General features: G+C 42.1%; 1 protein-coding gene across 3 annotated transcripts in view; it reads right to left on the bottom strand.

The window, feature by feature from the left end:
• Nucleotides 1-20,041, bottom strand: part of LOC133419747 (C-terminal-binding protein 2) — a 131,502-nt gene that overhangs the window by 68,729 nt on the left and 42,732 nt on the right. For all 3 annotated transcript variants that reach the window (XM_061709155.1, XM_061709157.1, XM_061709156.1), the window contains one exon: nucleotides 2,304-2,513. In XM_061709155.1, coding sequence (XP_061565139.1) covers nucleotides 2,304-2,361 — 58 coding nt within the window. In that variant the 5' untranslated portion in view covers nucleotides 2,362-2,513. The remainder of the gene's footprint in view (nucleotides 1-2,303; nucleotides 2,514-20,041) is intronic.

The raw sequence follows: 20,041 nt of genomic DNA, 5'->3' as shown, positions 1-20,041 counted from the left end.
ACGAGCACGACTCAAAGCCAGAAGCCAGAGTGAAGCGGCGTTGTCCTTTAAATCCACCAGATTTCTGTTTGCTGCTGGGGTAAACATTCACACGCTGCTCTCTGCAGTATCTGCCAGGTGCTAAAAAGAAAAAGAAAACCTCGTCGAACTTCGTGCATCCCTAAAACACTTGAGCTCTCAGTTAAGCGCCACCCCGGACTGTGAAGCTGAGGCTCGTTCACTAAAGGCCAGGTGATTTCAATTTTAAAAAGGTTTACAAATAACTATCTCTTCAAACCTCGTTCTTTTCAATCGGCAACCTTGCTATCCTCCGAGCAGCCGCCCACCACCCTGAAAATGGAATTATTTCCGTCTTTGTGAGAAAACCTTCCCCGCGTCGGCACCACAACACGTGCTGTGGGTTTGTGTCGCAGCGAGTGGTCGTGTACAAGGAGCAGCTCACGGGTGAGGAAAACAGGGATTCAACGAAATACCAGCAAATTCTGGAAGAAATGGTCACACTAACATGTAGGGGTGGGCAAAAATACTGATATGGCAATATATCGCGATACTTTTCCAGCTGATTCAATATCGATATTAAAAATTTGAATATCGATTTTTTTATTATTTTTTTTTTATCCCCGATTTTTTTCCCATTATATCACCCAGTGCTGCTACCTAAGTGACAGTCCTGGGCATTGCCACTCTCTACCAACCCTGGGAGGGCCCTGCACTGAGCTCAGGTTTTATTTCACATTTTATTTCATTTTATAATTTATTTTTTATATAACACAATTGCATGTCCTTAAAAAATGAAAAATAATGGACAGAGGTTTATTTATTTATGGATTTATATCTATACTGACTGATCACTGTGCCTGTCCTTGGTTTTAGTACCATCTTTCTTGTGTTTATTATCATTTGCCACATAATTAAAGCAACCTCATACTAAATTTAATGTTAATTTCATATGATGTAAATAATATGAAAAACATATACAAATATGTTGTATAGTTATAATAAAACATTGTTTTGACTCAGTTTGTCCCATGAATTGTCACTATAATCTGATGAACGTGCAACTCGGATTTTAAGATCCATCACTATCATCTGATGTACATATATACAACTTGGATTTTAAGATGTGTAATGCATTTTTAAATTTTTCGGTGAACTATGTAGAATATAATAATCGGGATATCGCATAATCGGGATATCGCAATGTGTATCGTATCGTGGCTCAAGTATCGTGATGCGTATCGTATCGTGAGGTCCTTCCCAATACCCACCCCTACTAACATGGGGGAAAAAAATGAAGGTGTAAAAAAAAAAAAAAAAAATGGCTTCAAAACAGAATATAAGCAAAAGAAACGAAGCGATCGAGAGGCACACACTGCACGGCTCACTCTGGACGGATGCAGCCCCACGATCAAAAACATGGTGGCAAATCTGCGGATCTCAAAAGACAAATATCTTTGGCAAGGGCACACGTACCCTTAACAGGGGCTGAACGAGTCTCAGCTGGCTGGAAAAAGGAACAGCAAGCTGTGATACTTGCCAAAGGGGGTGTAACTAATGAGGACGCAGGGTGGCCAAACATTTGCCCTCCAGCCGGTTTCCTTTTTTGTTATTCAAAAACAATGAAAGAAATAAAGTCCTCTCTAATGAGATTTCAGTCTCCACCCCCTGTCTGATAAGACTTGACCAGTGACATGTTACTGGCATGTTGAAGGGCAGTCGTGACGTGTTCATTTGGCCTCTTTAACATGGTGACGACTGCTTGTAGGAATCTTTTTTTTGTTGTTGTGTTTTTTGAAAGTGGCAAAAATTTTGTTCGGTAATGTTTAGATACTTGGTCTGAGTGGCAGATTGTCCCCGTCATGCCTCTGGTCATCACTTTTACAAACATGCAAACAAGGAAGAATGAGGAACATTGATGGAAACGTGACGTGATATCTGAACGACAGAACGCTGTCACTTTAAGAGCCGGTAACGCTCTGGATCTCACGTCTGAAAAGGGGTTTATTCTGCTCACAGCTCGGGCTGAGATTAGTTATTGAACTGTTTCTCACTTTTAAAGACAAAAAAGATCAAATAAATCACAGAGCTAATAATAATTTTGATGACACCAGTGAAGAGAATGCTTGATTTGATTCTAAACACCAGGAATCAATACAGCACCCAGTTCACATGCAGTTATCCATGAAATAAAAAATAAATTGTAATTGATGAGAATATTTGATCTGTGCGTGCTGAAAATAGCTCTTGCAAGGACAAAAGGATGTGAGGACACTGAAAGATGTCAGAGACAGATGTGGTGTTACCTTCGCAGATCCGGTCCAGCCGCTGTCTCTTCACTTTGTGTTTGTCAGTCAGGGACATGGCGTCAAACGCAGCTCGGGCGCAGGACGGCACGGCTCGGCACAGCGGGATGGGGGGAAACCTCTCCTCCTCAGCCACAAATACTGACAAGTTCAGACTCCTAGTGCACAGTCAGCACCACTCCCCGGGGCATGCCGCCTCGGCACATACACCTACGAGCGAGACACAAACACAGAGGGACACGGTTAAAAAAACGCACATGCACTGCAAAAGCACAAGCCGTCGCTGTAAAAAAAGCACAACAAATCTCCGACTTGGAGAGCATTAGAGAGTCCTTGACGACGCAGTCACTCTGGTTCCCGCTCACAAAGAGCTGCAGGCAACAGATTCAGGAAATCACTAAATCACACATTCTCATACACATCCAATCAGACACTGCTGGTGACAAAGTGCTCCATTTTCTCTATGAAGTCGCATAACTCCAACGCTTTAAAAGCTCAACTTTTCTCCCATCTGAAGTGCATTTTTCCTTTTTTTTTTTTTTTTTTTTGACAAATCCATCTGAAGCCAAATCTGTCTTATCACTCAACCCTTTTCCAGGTCCCACAGACATTTGAGACATCTTTCCTCTTCTCTTGTTTCCTCTATTTTTCTGAAAGCCCTCTCAAAACAAAGGCGAGCTCAGGAATACTTTATCAACGTGATAAAAGCTGACGTAGGAAGTCGATGAAACTTGAGAGGGCAAATTCATCTTCTGACAAAGTGAAGCTGTTTGATGAAGACTGACTGATGTGCAGTGACACAGTCAAGCCAATAGAGGGTAGTTAAAAGCCACTCAGTAATCTTACTTCTTATACATTTCCATACAAGATGGTACTGTGGAATCACTACATTCCCCTTTCCTCCTCGGAGCAGAGGCTTTCCCAGCTTCAAAACTGGCAAACACTGGCTAGTTTTAGACTGCTGATCCTCTTGACGTCTGAACTACTGACCTTAGTCTGACCTCCATTTGAACAGGGCAGTTTTTAAATCACACTATCTATTTACCGTTCAGAGAAGTTAAAAAAAAATATTATTTGTCTGGGAATGTTGCCCAACAAAGCCTCCGATTCAGCATCGCTGTCAGACATGCGGGCAATTATGTGTACAGATGCATCTTTGTTGGAGAGAAAACAGAGGAGTGTACACTTCTTCGCTGGCAGCGTATAAAGAGTTGGGATCAGCGTTTAAAGGAATGAAAATAAAGTGACTGGAGCACAACAGGATTAATTGTTTCTTGCTCAGGAAACTCATTTTCTGCCCTTCGCTCATCAAGGACCAGAGCCTGAGGAGTCTCGTCCCGCTCTTCCTGTCAGAGAGCATCACCACAAGTCATTAAAGACTCCATCAGTCCCTCGGAGTCAGAATTTAAAACGGAAAAGAAATAATAAAAGCTTAAAAGAGGGAAGAAGTGATAGAGGTTTTTGTTGCTTTCAGTGAGGAATCAGTTTGGTGTGGACGAGAGGTGACCTGATGGTGTGGGAGGTGTTGATTTATGACGTTATCAGGACACACCGACATGCACCGGACCACTGACACCCATCACGACAGGACCTATGAAGACTAAAGGCTGAGTTATGGTTCTGCGTCAAAACGACGCCGTGCCTACAGCGTAGGGTACGCGTCCACGCAGACGACACGCCGTCACTGACGCCGTCGCTGACACGTACCTCCCAAAAATTGTAACTCGAGGCGACACAGACCACACGCAGACCGAGAGGGCTGTGATTGGTTCGCTTGGTAGCAACGCATTTCCAGTTTCCGGTTTGAAGCAGTCGTGAACTTTCAGCGCTCTTTTCTTCGTGTATGTGTGATTTTTTTTTGTTTTTGTTTTTTGCACAATAGTTGTCCTTATCTCTTTCATTCACTGTGACCGGAAAAGTCGGATAAACCATTCAGGAAAAGATTGCGAACTAGCGGTCGTGGGGGGTACTGCACCACGGAGAAAGGGAGTGACGGAGAAGTCCGAAGTAGGGCTGGGCAATATATCGAATATACTCGATGTATCACGGCTTCTACTCTGTGCGATGTACAAAATTACTATATCGTGAATATTCAAGTATACATTGTCATGCATTTGCTTTTAGCCACGGGCATTAAATTGCAGGTTTTTTCTCACTCTCTCGTCTAGTCTCGTCTCTCCTTCTCAGAGACATAAAACAAGCGCACCTACGTACATACGTCAGTCACGTGCGTTTGACTAAGTTGTGATTTCCCCCTTTTTGCATGAAAGTTTAAAATTATCATATATTAATGTAGTATGAACAAGAATTTTCTAATGTAGAAATATAGAATCACCATACTGGTGTGATTGTAGGCATCAAAGTGTTAATTCAAGGCTGAGGCAAAATATCGAGATATATATCGTGTATCGTGACATGGCCTAAAAATATCGAGATATTAATAAAAGGCCATATCGTCCAGCCCTAGTCCGAAGGGTTCACGACGGCGTCACGGTGACGGCGTAGGCACGGCGTCGATTTGACGCAGAACCATAATTCAGGCTTAACAAGCGCCAGAGAAAAACTCTCAACACATTTATTTATCAAACGCTGCTGAAACTGTTTCCCCCCCTCGGCTGGATGGATACGGGACCTTCGGAGGGGTTTGTGTAGCAGCGAGTCCTGGGGGGTGGTGAAGGTATTGAGCTGGGCGTGCATGGTCGTTGCCTGTTCCGGTACATCTCAGAGATGCCTCATTAGGCTGCCATCGGAGGAGTTCGGACACTCCAGCCGTTCCTCAGCAGGTTTTTTCTCTTTTTTTAATGTGACGAGGCGTGCTATCCTGCAGAGGGAGGCCGCTTCCATCGGGAAGCCCTGTTGCCATGGGGGCGTGTGTGTGGTATGCAGCTTTGCACGGGGAGGAGGTGCCATCAGAGGCAGCATTCACATGAACCCAAGGACTGAAGGTTTGTGGGAAATTATCAATATTATTTAACTAATAAGTCAGTGGTTTTCATGATGTCAGATTGGAAAAAAAAAAGACGCAGTTTAAGGGGACAAAAATCAAAGATACCCTTAGAATAAGCAGAGGAACGATTGGTCATTAAGGAAACATTAACTAAAGGAGGATCATTTATTTCGACAACGATTTCTGAATGGAAATAAGAAAATTTCAGTGATTTCCACAAGAGGAAGCCACATTTCAGGTTACTTCCAGGGCGTCAGTCAAACAATGCAGCACTCTGGCTCGGGCATGTTAAGTGCCACCGAACAGCCTCACCCTGCTACTTGATTCATTTCATTCTTCTCTCAGTCCCTCCTCCTTCCTTTTCATCTGTCCATCTCACTGCAGTGCTGCTGCCCCTGAGGTCTCCTGTTCATCATCAATCACCGGCCCTCTCCCAGAGCCGTGCACTTATGCGTTTGGAGCCCGGGTGTCACCAAGAGCGAAAGTGAGTGCGAGAGGCGGAAGTAGCAGAAGTGCTTACCCACGCAGAGGTCGAGCACTCGCCAGTTCTCTCCTCTGCAAAGTAATCTTAAAACTCAGAAGAAAGAAAAACAAACTTCCATGACTTTCTACCACGCACGCTAGAATAATCCCGTTTCTTTCATAAAACACATGACGCGGGGCACGGTTTCATCAAAGGGTAAAAGAGAGGCTTTCAACAAAACTGGCGCAGCGCATTCAGCGGGGTCTTGGAATGGTGTTTAAGCGGGGATTTGTGCACGCTCAATCTCAACACAAAGGTCACACAATATTTTAGAGGCATTAGAAGTCAGATGATCGATAAAACTCCCTGACCGCGAGGTCACAGCTCACGGAAAGAGAAACATTTGTGTGCGAGAGGCCGAGGCGATAAACACAGGAATCCATATCTGTGACGGCCGGCTCCGTCTCCCAAGGATGGCTCTTCTGTGAGCACAATCCCAGTCCAACTCTGCCCAACGCCAGCAACACAGAGATCCCTGTCCTGAGCGCCGTGCGAGGGGAGGGGGAAGGGCGGCCAGTAAATGGGGGGGGGGAGGTTAGCACAATGGAGTGAGGTAGATAACTGCAGTTTTGTGACAGAAGATTCATATGCTTAGATTTTTATCCTTCATGTACTTTCACAAAAATGCCTGAAAGTTTAAAGAAAGAAGATACATAGATGGAAGTGACAGCTTTGAAAGAAATATGCAACTGATTTAAGCGTGAAAAAAGAGATAGGGTCTAAATAGTTTCTGAAGCAATTCAACCACAGAACAATACAGTAGGATATGCACTTTTTTGTCTCCTTGAACCGAGGTTACACGGGATAAAACCGTTTTTGCTGGTTAATATAAATAGCTTGAGCCAAGCGTACACTGAACTGCAAAAATGCTCGACTCTAACAATGGACCTGGTCGTGACCTGACAGCACTGATCACAATGGATGTGGTTCATTTTAAGTGTGAATACTTCCTGCAACTTGCAACTTCAGGCTGATAAATGAGTCTATGCTACCGATTCACCAATCAGAAACTAAAACATCTGTACTAGGGCTGTTCGATTTTGCCCAAAAATAAAATCTCGATTTTTTTCTCTCAAAATCCGATTTTCGATTACGATTACGATTATTTTGTGAATTGACAAAAGGCAAAGAAATGATTTCAAATATGCTGTTTTTTTATTGAACATTTGCCCCATTGGGCTTTAAGTGCAAACTTTGCTCTTATTAAACCAAAAATGAATGAATAAAGTGCAAAACTCTGTAAAATAAGTTGAAAAAAAGTTTTAAAAAATATAATAAAATATAAAGTTTTATCTCTGAAAAAAAAAATCAGCAAATCAGCACTTGCAAACATACAGTAAGTTATATTTCCAATTAAATAAAACAAGACATTTTCTAATTAAACTAAACTGGGTCTTTGCATGCTAAATAATAATGCAACCCATGAAGGAGGTAGAGGTGTGTAATGTCAGTCATTACATTTTCTATTCACATTTGCAAGTTTTTTGCAAGGAACACGAGCCAGTCTACCCGGTGGCATGTTACAACGCCCCCTCCTACACTAAAGAGCCTCTCCGATGGGGCACTTGTCGCAGGTATTGAGAGGTATTTCCATCAATCATTGATATGGTATCAATCATTAATATGTGTGCAGACAAGGTAAAAAAAAAATGTAAAAAAAGTGAAAAATCGATTTTACGATTTTCACGTTTTAACATCGTTCTAATTACATAATCGCGATTACGATTTAAAATCGATTAATCGAACAGCCCTAATCTGTACATGAACTGATTTGGACTAGTAGCCAGAAGATAAGATGAAGGAGCTGCCTATTCCCACAAACTGATGATATTTCCTGAGGTTTTAATAAAAACATCTGCGACGCACGTGGGTCAGCGTAACACGGGTAAGCAGTACGCAGCTCCCTTGTCGGCCATGTCTTTACACCTCTGCTAAATCCAGCATCGAGTTGCAACATGTGCACACCTATGTTTGTGTGTGATGAAGATGAAGACGGCAGTGCTGGAAATCACCAGAGCTTGTCGTGGTGCCTTGAAGTCCAATAACAAGTGATGGCAGCACTAGGAGCCTTAAATGTCTCGACAGTCAGAGTAAATTTGTTTTCTTAAAATACAACCAACCTAAATATGAAGACAGTTACAGGATGCACTGCATAACTGCTGCATACAGCTGATACGACAAAAATATACGCCTTGCCAGAGGCTTGTACAGGACCATTATGTGGAGAAAGTGAAGCGTTAGAGGCCTTCGACAGACAGGAACCAAACAATTAGTTTGGTTTCATCTCCGGAAAACGACGTCTTTGCAAAGACGCTACACTCCCCGGCAGCTGTCCAGTCTGTATCTGTAGCTTAGAGGACAACTAAATAACAGAAAACACGAGGAGCAGCCCACATGGAGCCTATCCCAGCTGTCTCTGAGCAAAATCCAGTCCATTGAAGCTAGACGTGATCAGTATTGAGAAACTTACACCGGGCAGCAGCTCCTCATGGCTACTTAATGTGTGGTAAGGAAGAGCGAGCACATGGCTAATTAGCATATCAATGTAAATGCACGTTACCATGTAATTGCTACGCCACGACCCACGACCGGATTGTACTTTTCATACACAAGTATCTACAAAGACGGTCCGATGAACGCAAATCCCGGTCAACAGCTCTACGTTTTGCTCCAGCGATGAAGACATTCATGCGTCTCTGGGAATGAATGTTATGTAATCCTCCTCCTAACTCACATTCGATGCTGTAAGAACCAACTTCTTCAACTTCTCTTTGGCTGCGGCACTATGAGCCACCGACTCTGCCAAATATTTTCATGGATTACATCATTCTGTGAAGTACAGCTGAGCATACACTCCGACAACTTACTCTTTTACACTGTTGCCTAGCAACCCACATCATTTTTTTTCCCCCCACTCTTCATTGAGTTGCTTCTCTGTGATTTTATTTGTCCGCCTCTTAATCTTCTAAGCATTTTTCCTTTCAGTTACAAAATCTGAACAGTATTTGTAAGTTTGACTTGACGTTGTGCATCTGAGATCATTTCGATTGGAATTAAAGTCAACTGAGACTCACTTACTCATCAATCATCAGCGTGATTAGGCTGGTGGGTATACCATTCACTGGATGCAACTCCTGCTGAGCCAAAAACAGTTTCTTTTCTTCACTTAAGTTAAAGGCTGAACATTTCAAAAGTCTTGGGTTGGACAACTGATTAAAATTAGCTTTTTTCTGCTCCAAACTATTATTAATATTATACTGGCCATTAAAACCTCCCTAGCCATTAACCTCTCCTCACTTCCATTGTAATAACAGGATGACAGAGGGCCGGACTGGAAGAACACAAACACAAATTAGTGATGCTTGGTTTAGCAGCCGCGGCAACAAACAAGCAATTGTTATTCTAGCTCAAAATGGTAAACAGTGGACATTATCTCTATTATACTAAATCCAACAACACAAAGCTGATTACAGGAAAAAAAAAGTAGTCACATTTGTCACCCATGACAGCAAATGGACTTCTAAGCTGAAACAACAAGTGGATTAGTCGTGCTGGGAGTGACAATCAAACTTATTTTGCCTGCTGTCTGGGCATGAATTTGAGTGTCATGGTTACGCACGAGAGAGAAGGTTGCCATCCGTCTGACGTCGGGTCCCAGCTTTTAAATACAGGTCTGTTTTGGGATTCTAATTTCTTTATTTTTTCTGGGGAGATCTTGGTATGAACAGTTGAACCTTTGAGGAATTCTGTCATGAAGCTTTAACAGAGCCTGAGCACTTCGTCTAGGAAACCTGCCTCGTGACCAGACTCGATCGAACCCTTAAGTCTGGTTCATTTAGCTAGTGAGCTCAAGCACGGCATGATTCCTGCTTTCTGGCACAGTTGGGAGAGTTGCACTTGGGCATGGTACAGTTACAGATGTATGTGGTGTGTGCAAAAGTTTCTTATGACATCATCTAAAAACAATATACAATATTCCCTCGTTTTTTTACATTCCAAAAAGAACCAGTGATAGGTGAAATCCGTGAAGTAGTGACCTTTATTTTTTTTTACAATTATTATACAAGGCTTCAAATTGCGGAGATCAGCCCCACCCCACCGTGACCCGAGTGATTGGATTTGAACGGGAGAAAATGAAAAAAAGATTATAAAAAAAATACAAGTAGATAAGGACAAATTGTGACTTGCGCGTATTTCACTGCTCTTGTGACGGTGCTGCTCCATCCTGACTCCACCTTCCTCTGCCTTTTCGGCCCGACATCAAGTGCCTTTGTCGGTGCAGAGCGTTTTGTCGACATGAAGGGTTTTGGAGAATATTTGCAAACTTAAATTTGGTAAGCTGTTTCATACATGTACATGTACAGTACATATTAAACCGTAACGTTATTGAAACACAGGAAGTGATGAAGCACGGAAACTGTTTAGCCAATCAGAGTGCAGAACACAATGCAAATCCGTGAAGCAGCGAGACCGTGAAAGGTGAACCGCGTTATAGCGAGGGATTACTGTAGCCTCAGAATACAAATATTCAAAACGTGACAGGGCTATGTCCGACCAGAACCACTCACAATACTTCACACAAGGTAGTGTGAAGTAGTGGTATTTAACAACTTGATGACTTGTGTTGCACATACAAGTGGGAGTTGTACTATTAAGACAGGAGTTAATGTGAGTACAAGTCAACGGTGGCTATTCCTGATGGACATTAAAAAAGCCTGCAACTCACTCGCAAGAAAGTCCTCAATGAATGCGAGAATGTAGCTAAAATGATTACTTACACCAGGATATAGCCAAAAGAAAGAAAAAAAACACCCACCGATTTAATTTTGGTTTCGGCAAACACAGTACTGGTTATAAATCAAGTAACAAAGCCCATTCATTCCTTTTTTATGTTATTGTTATTGAATGTTTATTGGAAAGCTGAAATCTGCAGCAGATCACAACAGGATCTCTAGCTCCGACTGCACTGAGTTCAAAGAGATTTTCTCAAGGCGAGCCATGGTAAATCATGTGGGAAACAGCTAAATGCACATTGGATTTACAAAAATAAGATGCTTAACCAGTTAAAGATGTAAAAAACGCTTTGATGTGATGTGTGTCCTAATGTGTGATGTCACGTACATTTAAAAATGCCTTTTTCCATGAAACAACATAGTAAAAGTCAAATCTGAACCATACCATCTCTTTTTCCAAACCTCTTGAGTGAAAACATGATCAAAAGTGGAAAAAAAAAAAAAATCTATCCCTGCGTAAACTCTTTTATAGGGGTTGTAACTTGTTCACTTTGGACTATCTCGTGAGTATCTCGCCCTTAGGCAATCCTTAGTCCTGAGAGTGCAACATTTTCCATCTAATTTCTACATTTTCTGGTATTACTACCAATATCAATTAACTTTCTGACACCAAATTAGTTTTTCTGCGACCTCTATTAATTTATGCTATTCCAGCATATGTGGCCAGACGTTTTTCAGACCAGTCAAGCTCCTGATCTGCCAGTCAGAGATGGTGAATCTCCCTGGCTGAAACTGTAGCCCTCCCACACAAGCCTTCTTCTGTCAATCAGTCTGCGTCATGTCCCAATCCCGTCGTTGGATGCTTACTTGGAATATTTTGTGATCAATAATAAAGGGGCAGAGATGCAGAGATGCAGAGATGCAAGATGCAGGTTTGAACTGCAGCGATCACACGAATGCAAATGCTATTGCACGCGCCAGCATTAGCGTATGCAAGACGTTTTTCAAATAAATCCTAATGATCAAATTGTTCAATTAAAAACGAAAGAAGAAGAAACAGACTTTTCAAAACAGTCCTATAACAAGTCATTTTCTTTTGTTAAGACAGTGCGAGGACTGGTGTTAAAAAGCCAGACTGAAGGCTAGACTTGAAGCGAGTGACTGTGGATGGGTTTGAGCGATTGAATAATTAAAAAGGTCAGGCTACCTGCCCCGCTGCGATTGGCTCCGCACATGCAGGCCACCGCACACATGACGCCACGCTCGCGCGCTGGGGCCAAGACTGAGAAGAGACATCATTTGGGGGGAATAGTCATGTTCTCTTGAACACAGTGTAGTTTGTGAACTAATTGGGTGACTCCATAATTAATTTGCTGACATTAAGCCTTGGGGTCCGCTCCAGCAAGTCTTGACTTTCTAAGGATGTGGGAGAAGTACTTGTGGAGCCCCGAGCTCAAAACTGAAACAGAGGCTCTTGGTCTGGAGTTTCACAGCGCTGTTTCTGACATTTATACTTCTAACAGCGGCGCGTTTCCACACACGTCAGTTATTCCCCAATACAGCAGGGACTTACTTATTGAAGATTATCTCAATGAAACACTTGAGTGATGGATAAATCCAGGAAATCCAACTCAACATGTTTTCAAGCCACATCGCAAACATGACAGGGCTAGGCTCTCTCTCTCTCTCACCTGGCTGCTCTCATATCCTCAGGGAAGAAAGACATCAATGCCAAGAGATATTAGGAGAGCGCTTTCTAGCATTGATAAAGCATTTAAGGCTGATCCAACAGCGTGTGCACGGATTAGCACCTTTAAAACTGAGAGCTAACTTGCTTAACTAGCAATGGTTTCTCAATGACTTGTTAATAAAACTAGTTGAGAATTCGCAAAAATGTGGGATGATGATTTCAAATTCAGTCACTGACCACCAATGCTTTGATAAATGATTGCGCACAAGATTAACTAAACGTTAAATTAACAACAGCGTATGCAATTACATCAGACATCAGAGAAAAGCAAAGGTCCCACACAACAAGACACTGTGAAATAATATAAAAGCCATGAAACAATTATAGTACAGCATTCCACTTTCTCTCTTCTTTTCATTTTTAATGCAGCGTTTTAGTCTTTTCCAAAAAGCCTCCCTCCCATTCCCTACACACACAGACACACACACATTCACCAAGTAGTGGATTATTCAGCTACAACGAGGGAGCGTGAGCTGGGATTAGACCATCAGGGAACCGGTTAGTTTTACTGCACGGAGGATTTGGTTTTTGCAACAGTACACCTACTCAGTACAAGATGATGTCTGAAGCTAATGGTGCGAGGTAACCATCTGTGTGATCACAAACTAATGCATCCACCATTATTTGCACGTTAAAATTACCATCTGTATGTGGTCTTTTTTTCTTCTTTTTCTTGGAAAGCCTTTATGACTGGCGAAAATAAATCCACTGGCTCCTCCTCCAAATTTTCGCATCAGCAAAATCCAGCCAAGCTAATTCTGGACTCATGTCCCGGTCGCCACCTCAAACAACGGCGTGTTTCTATGTCGCACGATTGTTGCGAGAACAGAGCAGCCACAGACAGAAATGTAGCCGATCTGAGTGACAACTGGTGAAATGCATTTCTAAAACCAATAAGTCAATGATGAATAGGGTTGCAAAATTCCGGGAATTTTCAAAGTTGGAAACTTTCCATGGGAATTAACGGGAATATATGGGAATTAACGGAAATAAATAAGAAATTTACAGAATTGAAGGTTGGCCCTTAACAGGGAACTTAAATATAGTTGGGGGAAATATATTGTAGCATAGTCTTGGCTAAAACAACCAGATTTAATGCAAGTACACTCCTCAATCACATGCACACAGCACATTGCTTACTGCAGGGCTATTGAGGCCACGCCCCCTACAGGCACTGTGCATTCCTCCATCACATGCACAGGTGATTTCTTGAAGCCTGGAGGCCACACATTTGAGCTCAAAGCACAAGACTATTGAAGCCACACATTTGAGCCCACGGACTATATAAAGTCAAGTAAGTTTTGATAATATTATGGGGTAAATATATTTGATCTATAATGGTATTAATGTTTAACTTGCAAATATTAAATAAAAATGTATTAACACAGTAGCTAGCTAGCTGGTAAGTTAGGTGCTAATGTTTGGATATGATACAGTTTGTTTAAATTACCCCCAATTTCCAGTTAATTCCCATAAATTCCCATAAATTCCCAATAATTCCCATTAATTCCCATGGAAAGTTTCCAATTTTGAATATTTCCAAAATTCCCCAGCTTAACTTCCCATGGAAAGTTTCCGGAAATTTACCGGAAATTTTCCACCCCTTTGCAACCCTAATGATGAATAATCGCTTCAACCAAAAAAAACAAATCAAAAAGAAAAAAAAATACAAATAATGTAGCTATAATTAGTTTTAAAGGATGTTCATGTTGCGATACAAGACGAACATCTCTTCTTCCTCGTAGGCTCCTGCGCTGCGTGTTTACTCTGATGAAGAGGTTCGGCACGCGTTTGAACTCCGAGCACATTCAGAGTTAATTTCAATATTTGTTCAGTAATTACTCTGAAAAATCTTCAGCAGCTGCTGCCGTGTCTTTTTTATATAACATTGCCATTTCACTTACAGACTAAATCTCCAAATATTAAAGTGATGTAAGACCAGACAGGGAAAACTGTTTAGCATATGGACGTCCTCGAATGTTATTATGTAACTGCAAAGCTGCACCAAAACGTATTACAGCCATTCAGACCTCAAGTGGCAAAAACACCGAAACCACAATGAGGGATCGTTGGCAGTCTTCAAATAGAGTCTTCTTTGGGAAAGCAGCGCTTTGTTTAACTGCAGAAGGATAACTCTTGAGTTCACACTGGATCCTCTATGAACAGAAAGATTACGATTATTTACATTAACCGGGCATCGATAGTACTTTGACAGAATCTTGGGAGCTTTTTGTCAAATCTTCTCAGTGAGTTGTTAAACACGCCGCAGCCCTGGAGTCTATATTTAACGCTCTTCTTTTCCCAGTTGATATTACAGCTCCTCTGAAATTGGATGTAACGTGTCAATGTGAGTTCTGAGGACTCCTCGCCAAAGCTGTGAAAAAACACAAAACGCTTGCTTTTGAGATAGAATTGGATAACTTCTGCAGTTTCTTTTCCTAACTTAATTTCCCACTGGAGCTCGACAAAAAGATTGTGAGAAGAGACAACTGTTGAAGTTATCTGACAGTACTTAGCGGGGATACGCTGAGCAATCTCTATCCGTCTTACCGCTGATTCCTATCAAACACTGGAGCTCTGCGAGTCTCTTCAGAGACGCGGAGAGGAGAACCTCCTCAAAGCAGGCTGTGTTTCTCTCTCGAAGATTTTTTCACTTTGACCCGAAGAGGAACTCTACGCCGGACAAAAAACACCCCTATCCTTTCAATTTCCTTCAGAAATAACAAACACGAGAAGGTTGTTTATAGTTTCCATGTTGAAAACCGTTATTAGCTCCTTGTTATTCAAAAAAGCCTGTTTTTCCACTGCGGCACAATTTGAGTCACAGAGGCCATTTTGCGCTCTAAGATGTTGGAGTTTGTCCAGGAGGTAGAATCTGTCAGCGCCGGGCCAAAACAAAGAAAAAGAAAACAGGGAGATGTGGACACCCTGCAGCACCAGCCCGGCTCTACTTTTAATATCAGCTTTTCGTGAGATCCTCTGCATCTCAAGCAGCAGTGCGATATCCCTGAACTGCACACGGCCTTTGACAGCGTAGGCAGGTGACAGCCCGATTATATTTAGCTAGTTAAGCATCAACACAATGCCTTCAAAGTGGGGAATTGTTGCAGCAGCGGTATAAGTAATGAGGATGTTGCGTACAGGAAAGGCAGCAGTCAGCTGTGCACTAGCCCACCTTGTGCTATTTATATGCAATCAATAAAATCTTGTTTCTCAAAGTCCCACCAGCCGATGTTATCAGCACATCCCAGAACCCCAAAAACCAGAGATGAAAAAAGCATTCCCAGTAGAGGAACACTGCCTGCAGTCTGCAAACATGGCGAGCGGAGAGGAAGGCGTGGACCGCCATGTGAGGGTGATGTCAGAACCACCAGCTTGGTGTCAGCGAGAGGCCAGGCTCCGGCTCAGATGGCCTGCCTGAGTCCAGCCGGCGCAGCCCCGCTCTCTCTGGGTCCCTTCCAAGGAGAACGAGGTGCTTCCATCCCCCCTACACCCGTCCTCCATCCTGAATGTGCCCACAAAAAGGGGAAAAAAAAAAAAAAAAAGAAGGAAAATCGCACACATTTCCGCCATCTCCCAGCGGAGCGTGAGACAGCCAACTCTGTGCTGTACTTGAGTTTACATTGGGAGGAGGCCAAGTCAAACAAGGTGTTGATAAAGTCCAGAGCAGAGTGGCGAGAGGAATACAGAGAAATAGCACGAGCGCTGTGCCTGCAAACGCACCAGACCTGGATTTACGCAGCCAGAAACACTTATGTATAATTCCAGTCTGACTTATTTTTCCAGGTCCTGGCAATCAGTTTTATTGAAAATAGTTGCAACAAGTTAAATGTTGACATATGGGAGCGCGGACCTGAGAAAGACATGTGTGCAAGAAAACACAGACATGTTTTAAACAAAGCTGCAGGTTGGTCATATGGCACTAATTCAGAGGCAAATAGTTAATTAATCACCAAACCTGTCAAGGGTGAACATTCACCGTCGTGTAAAGACTGACTATTTCTATATAAGTAACATACAGGCATGTAGATATGCTCAAGATGATCTAATGAAATCCAAACGAAGCATCAAAGTGGATAAGAACTGTGATTTAAGTGAGTGTTGGTGCTAAACAGGCTGGTATTTCATTACATAAACTGGGATTTTCCCTGTAGACTATTTCTAAGGTTTAAAGACAACGGTTAAAAAAGGTGAACCTATGTCAGTGAGAATGCTTCGTTGATACCAGGTCTGGAGAGAATGGCCGAATCGCTCTGAGATGTTAGAAAAGGCAATTCAAATGCTCGGTTATTACAACTAAAGCCGGCAGAAGGTCGTCCCTGAATGCACAACATGAAGCAGATGGACCACATCGAGTGCCACTTCTGTCAGCTAAAAGCAGGAAACTGATGTTACGAATCCCCTCTGCCTCGCCAAAATCGCTCAATGGACGATTTCAGATATGTTGCCTGGTCTGATGAGTCCCGACTTCTGCTACAACATTCAATTAGTAAGGTCACAAGTTGGCATAAACAACGTGATCCAACAGCTTGGCTCCATCCTGCCATGATGTATCAATTTTTCCAAGCAGGTGGTGGTGTAATGGTGTGGGAGGATATTTAAGACAGGTTTCCATTAGCGGGGTTCTGTAACAGCACCACCCTCCCCATCAGTGCTTTCAGCCGTTATGTCGCCATTACAGTGATGGACCCCTTAGGATCCACCAACCTTCAAAGTCAATGGCTGTCAACTAGGAATAAATAAAAAAAGAAGACAGCAAAGCCGAACAACAAGAAATACCTAAATGGGGCTAATATGGTTGATGAGATAACTTCTCTAAAGTATAGGTTTAAATATCTAATCCAGGAACTTGTTTCAGTCCCTTGAAAGTTCACAAACATTCTTGTTCATGACCCTCATGTTTGAGGCAGCATAAAACTACCAGAGACCTAGGGGTGTGCAAACAAGGGTACCTCACCATTCGATTCGATTTCGATTATTGGAGCTTCGATTCTTCGATTATAACGATTGTCGATTCGATTCGATTATTGGTGCCACGATTCTTCGATTATTGTGATTTTTAATGCTTTTTTCCATACAAGATTGATTTTGTCTTCATCTGTGGCTACATTTGTAAATAAATAGCCAATCAATTAACTCAGTTCCTCTAACAACACTCATTAAGTAAATAACAAGGTTTTTTGAACATTTGACATGTATTTTTCAAAGACACAAAATAATTTATTTTATGACTATGTAAACATTTGCTCTTTGACTTACTTAACTTTGACCAGGGAAAGCTGCACTTGCATGAGAGCGCCCTCTATTGGCGGAAAACACTGAAAACGGTCAAGCCCTGGATTTAATGAGTTCATTAATTCAAGTAAACAAGATATGCACTTCCATCAAATTTATTTAGTGTAAACATATCTGCCATATTTCAAGTGAACAATAAGAAATGTGCATTATTGAAAATGAAATGATTCAGCAGCTTATTCAGTCTGGAATCTTAAAAAAAAAAAAAAAAAAAAAAAAAAAAAATTTAAACAATCGATTCCAAATCGTCACGTGACGCATCGCGATGCATCGACACATCGATGAATTGCACCCACCTCTACAGAAACACACATTTTCTTGGCCCATTTAGGCCCCTCAGCCCCAACCTACTTGGCTCTATTTCCCAAAGAATGTTATCATGTCAGTATGGATCAATCTCTAAGGGATGTTTCAACCTGCATCGATGCAACTAACAACTAAGGAAGTTCTTAAGGTAAAAGGCCACCCGGCAAGGTATACTTTTATCAAATACACGATAAAATAAAGGATGATTTAAAAAAGAAAGACTCTATCTTTGTATGCAGTACGGCTGTGTGTTCATTCTGCTCCCACGGGGGGTTTCCTGGCTGTATTTTGGGGAGCCGGAGCCGGTAACCGACTTCACAGGACAGCTTTTAAGCTCAGCCCCGTCTGATGGACTCGCAATACAGGAGCTGGCCTCCCTCCCTCTCGTTACCACATGCTACCAACTCAGCCCTGCAAATGCGCCATGCTTCAAGGGACCAGGACCGAGGCACATGTGCACACACATGTACACACAGCTCAGTCAATTAGTACTGGCCCAACCTTGCAGCTGAGAGATAAATGGTGTAGGGTCTCAGCAGGCTTTTGCGCGAAGCTGTGCTGCTTGTCCGTCGTATGTAGAACAGCTCTCTGGAGGACAGCTAGCCCCAGCAGCGAGGAGCGATGTGGTGAGTGTGAGGCTACGGAGGGCCTAAAAGTGCTCAGGCTGGGTTTAAAATATGACCACGAGGAGCCCCAACTCTCAAATCGGAACGGGTCTAAGAAGGAAGAAAAGCAGAAAGAGGTGGGAGGGCTGTGTTGGGGTGTAAATCTGTGTGCAGTTTTTCAGGTCGTTCCACTTGCACCCTATTAAACGATCCATTTGTCTAGCCAATTTCTTTTTTTTTTGCTTGGAAAAACAGCTTCCTCTCATTGCAGGTTAAAACTCTAAGAATGCTTCCGATACTGTAGAGCATCCCAGTGCGGTGATTTCAGGTAGTTTTCATTAAATCTTTCCTTAAATGCTTTCTGAACAGCTACAAAAAAAAAGAGAAAGAAAATGTGTCTGTATTTGCTCTTTAAAGACAAAAACAATCTGTTAACCGGGCTCCCACCAGAAGTTCAACGTTTTGAGTTGTTGCAACTGACCTTTACAGAAGAGGGCGACACAAACAGGGGGAAACTGTGGAAGTAGTGAGTTGGTTTTTAGATACGTGACTGGGAATGCAAAGGAAATATTGTGCACGTAAAATGATGATGACCCTGATTCACAATGGTTTCAATGTCTGATTTAAGAGAATGGAAAATGTGCAAATGAGAACTATACCGTATTTTGCGGGTCATAAGGCGCAATATCAATGAACGAAATGTACATAAGGCACACGGGTTATAAGGCGCATGATAAAAAATATATAAAGTGTAACAAAACAGTCTGGTAAGTCGAACTTTATTCAACTCATTCACAATAACTCAGAATATCGTTCAGTTGTAACTAATACAGAAAAATACTCTCACATTTTAAATCATTCATCTTCCAAGAATCCACCAATAAAAAGTGGAGGAGGTAAGTGTAGTACTACGTCCTGTTCTCTGATTGGTCATCGTTGCCAGCGTAGCCGACACCTGAAGTTAGCGTGAGGTTGGAACAACATTGTATGCCAACATTTTATTATAATTGGATTATGATATAGGTTTGAAAAGTGGGTTTACACTAAAAACCTGACATTGGCTTGACGTCTAATAATAGTAACTAATTATAGTAACATTGACTAGATGTTGGATGATGGTTGCTAGGCAGCACTACATAATTATTAATTATAAGTTATCTAACGTTGTCTGTGGTTGCAACCCGTATCCAACCAAGGACCGACTTCCATGTGTCAGCTGATTGGTCCGACAATCAGACAAGCGAAGCGGATTCGTCGCTACCAAAGTCGCACTTAAACATTTTGACAGATTTTTGAGCGCAGTGTACCGCATAAAATTGGTTCGAGGTCAGTAAGCACAACAAAATTCATAGACAAAGTGCACCTGATTATAGGGCGCACTGTCAATTTTTTTTTAAAATTAAGGATTTTACTGTACGTGCGCCTTATAGTGCGGAAAATACGGTACTTAAAAGTCAGCAGCTTTTTTAAGAAAAAAAGCTGAACATGGTGAGTAGAACACATCAGGATGACTCGCCCTCCGTGTGTGGTATATTTATTTATATTTATGTGAAATGTACAGTTCTGAACTGTTCATGGA

The sequence above is a fragment of the Cololabis saira genome, chromosome 19 (assembly GCF_033807715.1).
Source record: "Cololabis saira isolate AMF1-May2022 chromosome 19, fColSai1.1, whole genome shotgun sequence".
Classification (NCBI taxonomy): Eukaryota; Metazoa; Chordata; class Actinopteri; order Beloniformes; family Belonidae; genus Cololabis; species Cololabis saira.
This window is presented reverse-complemented; position numbering and strand designations above follow the sequence as displayed.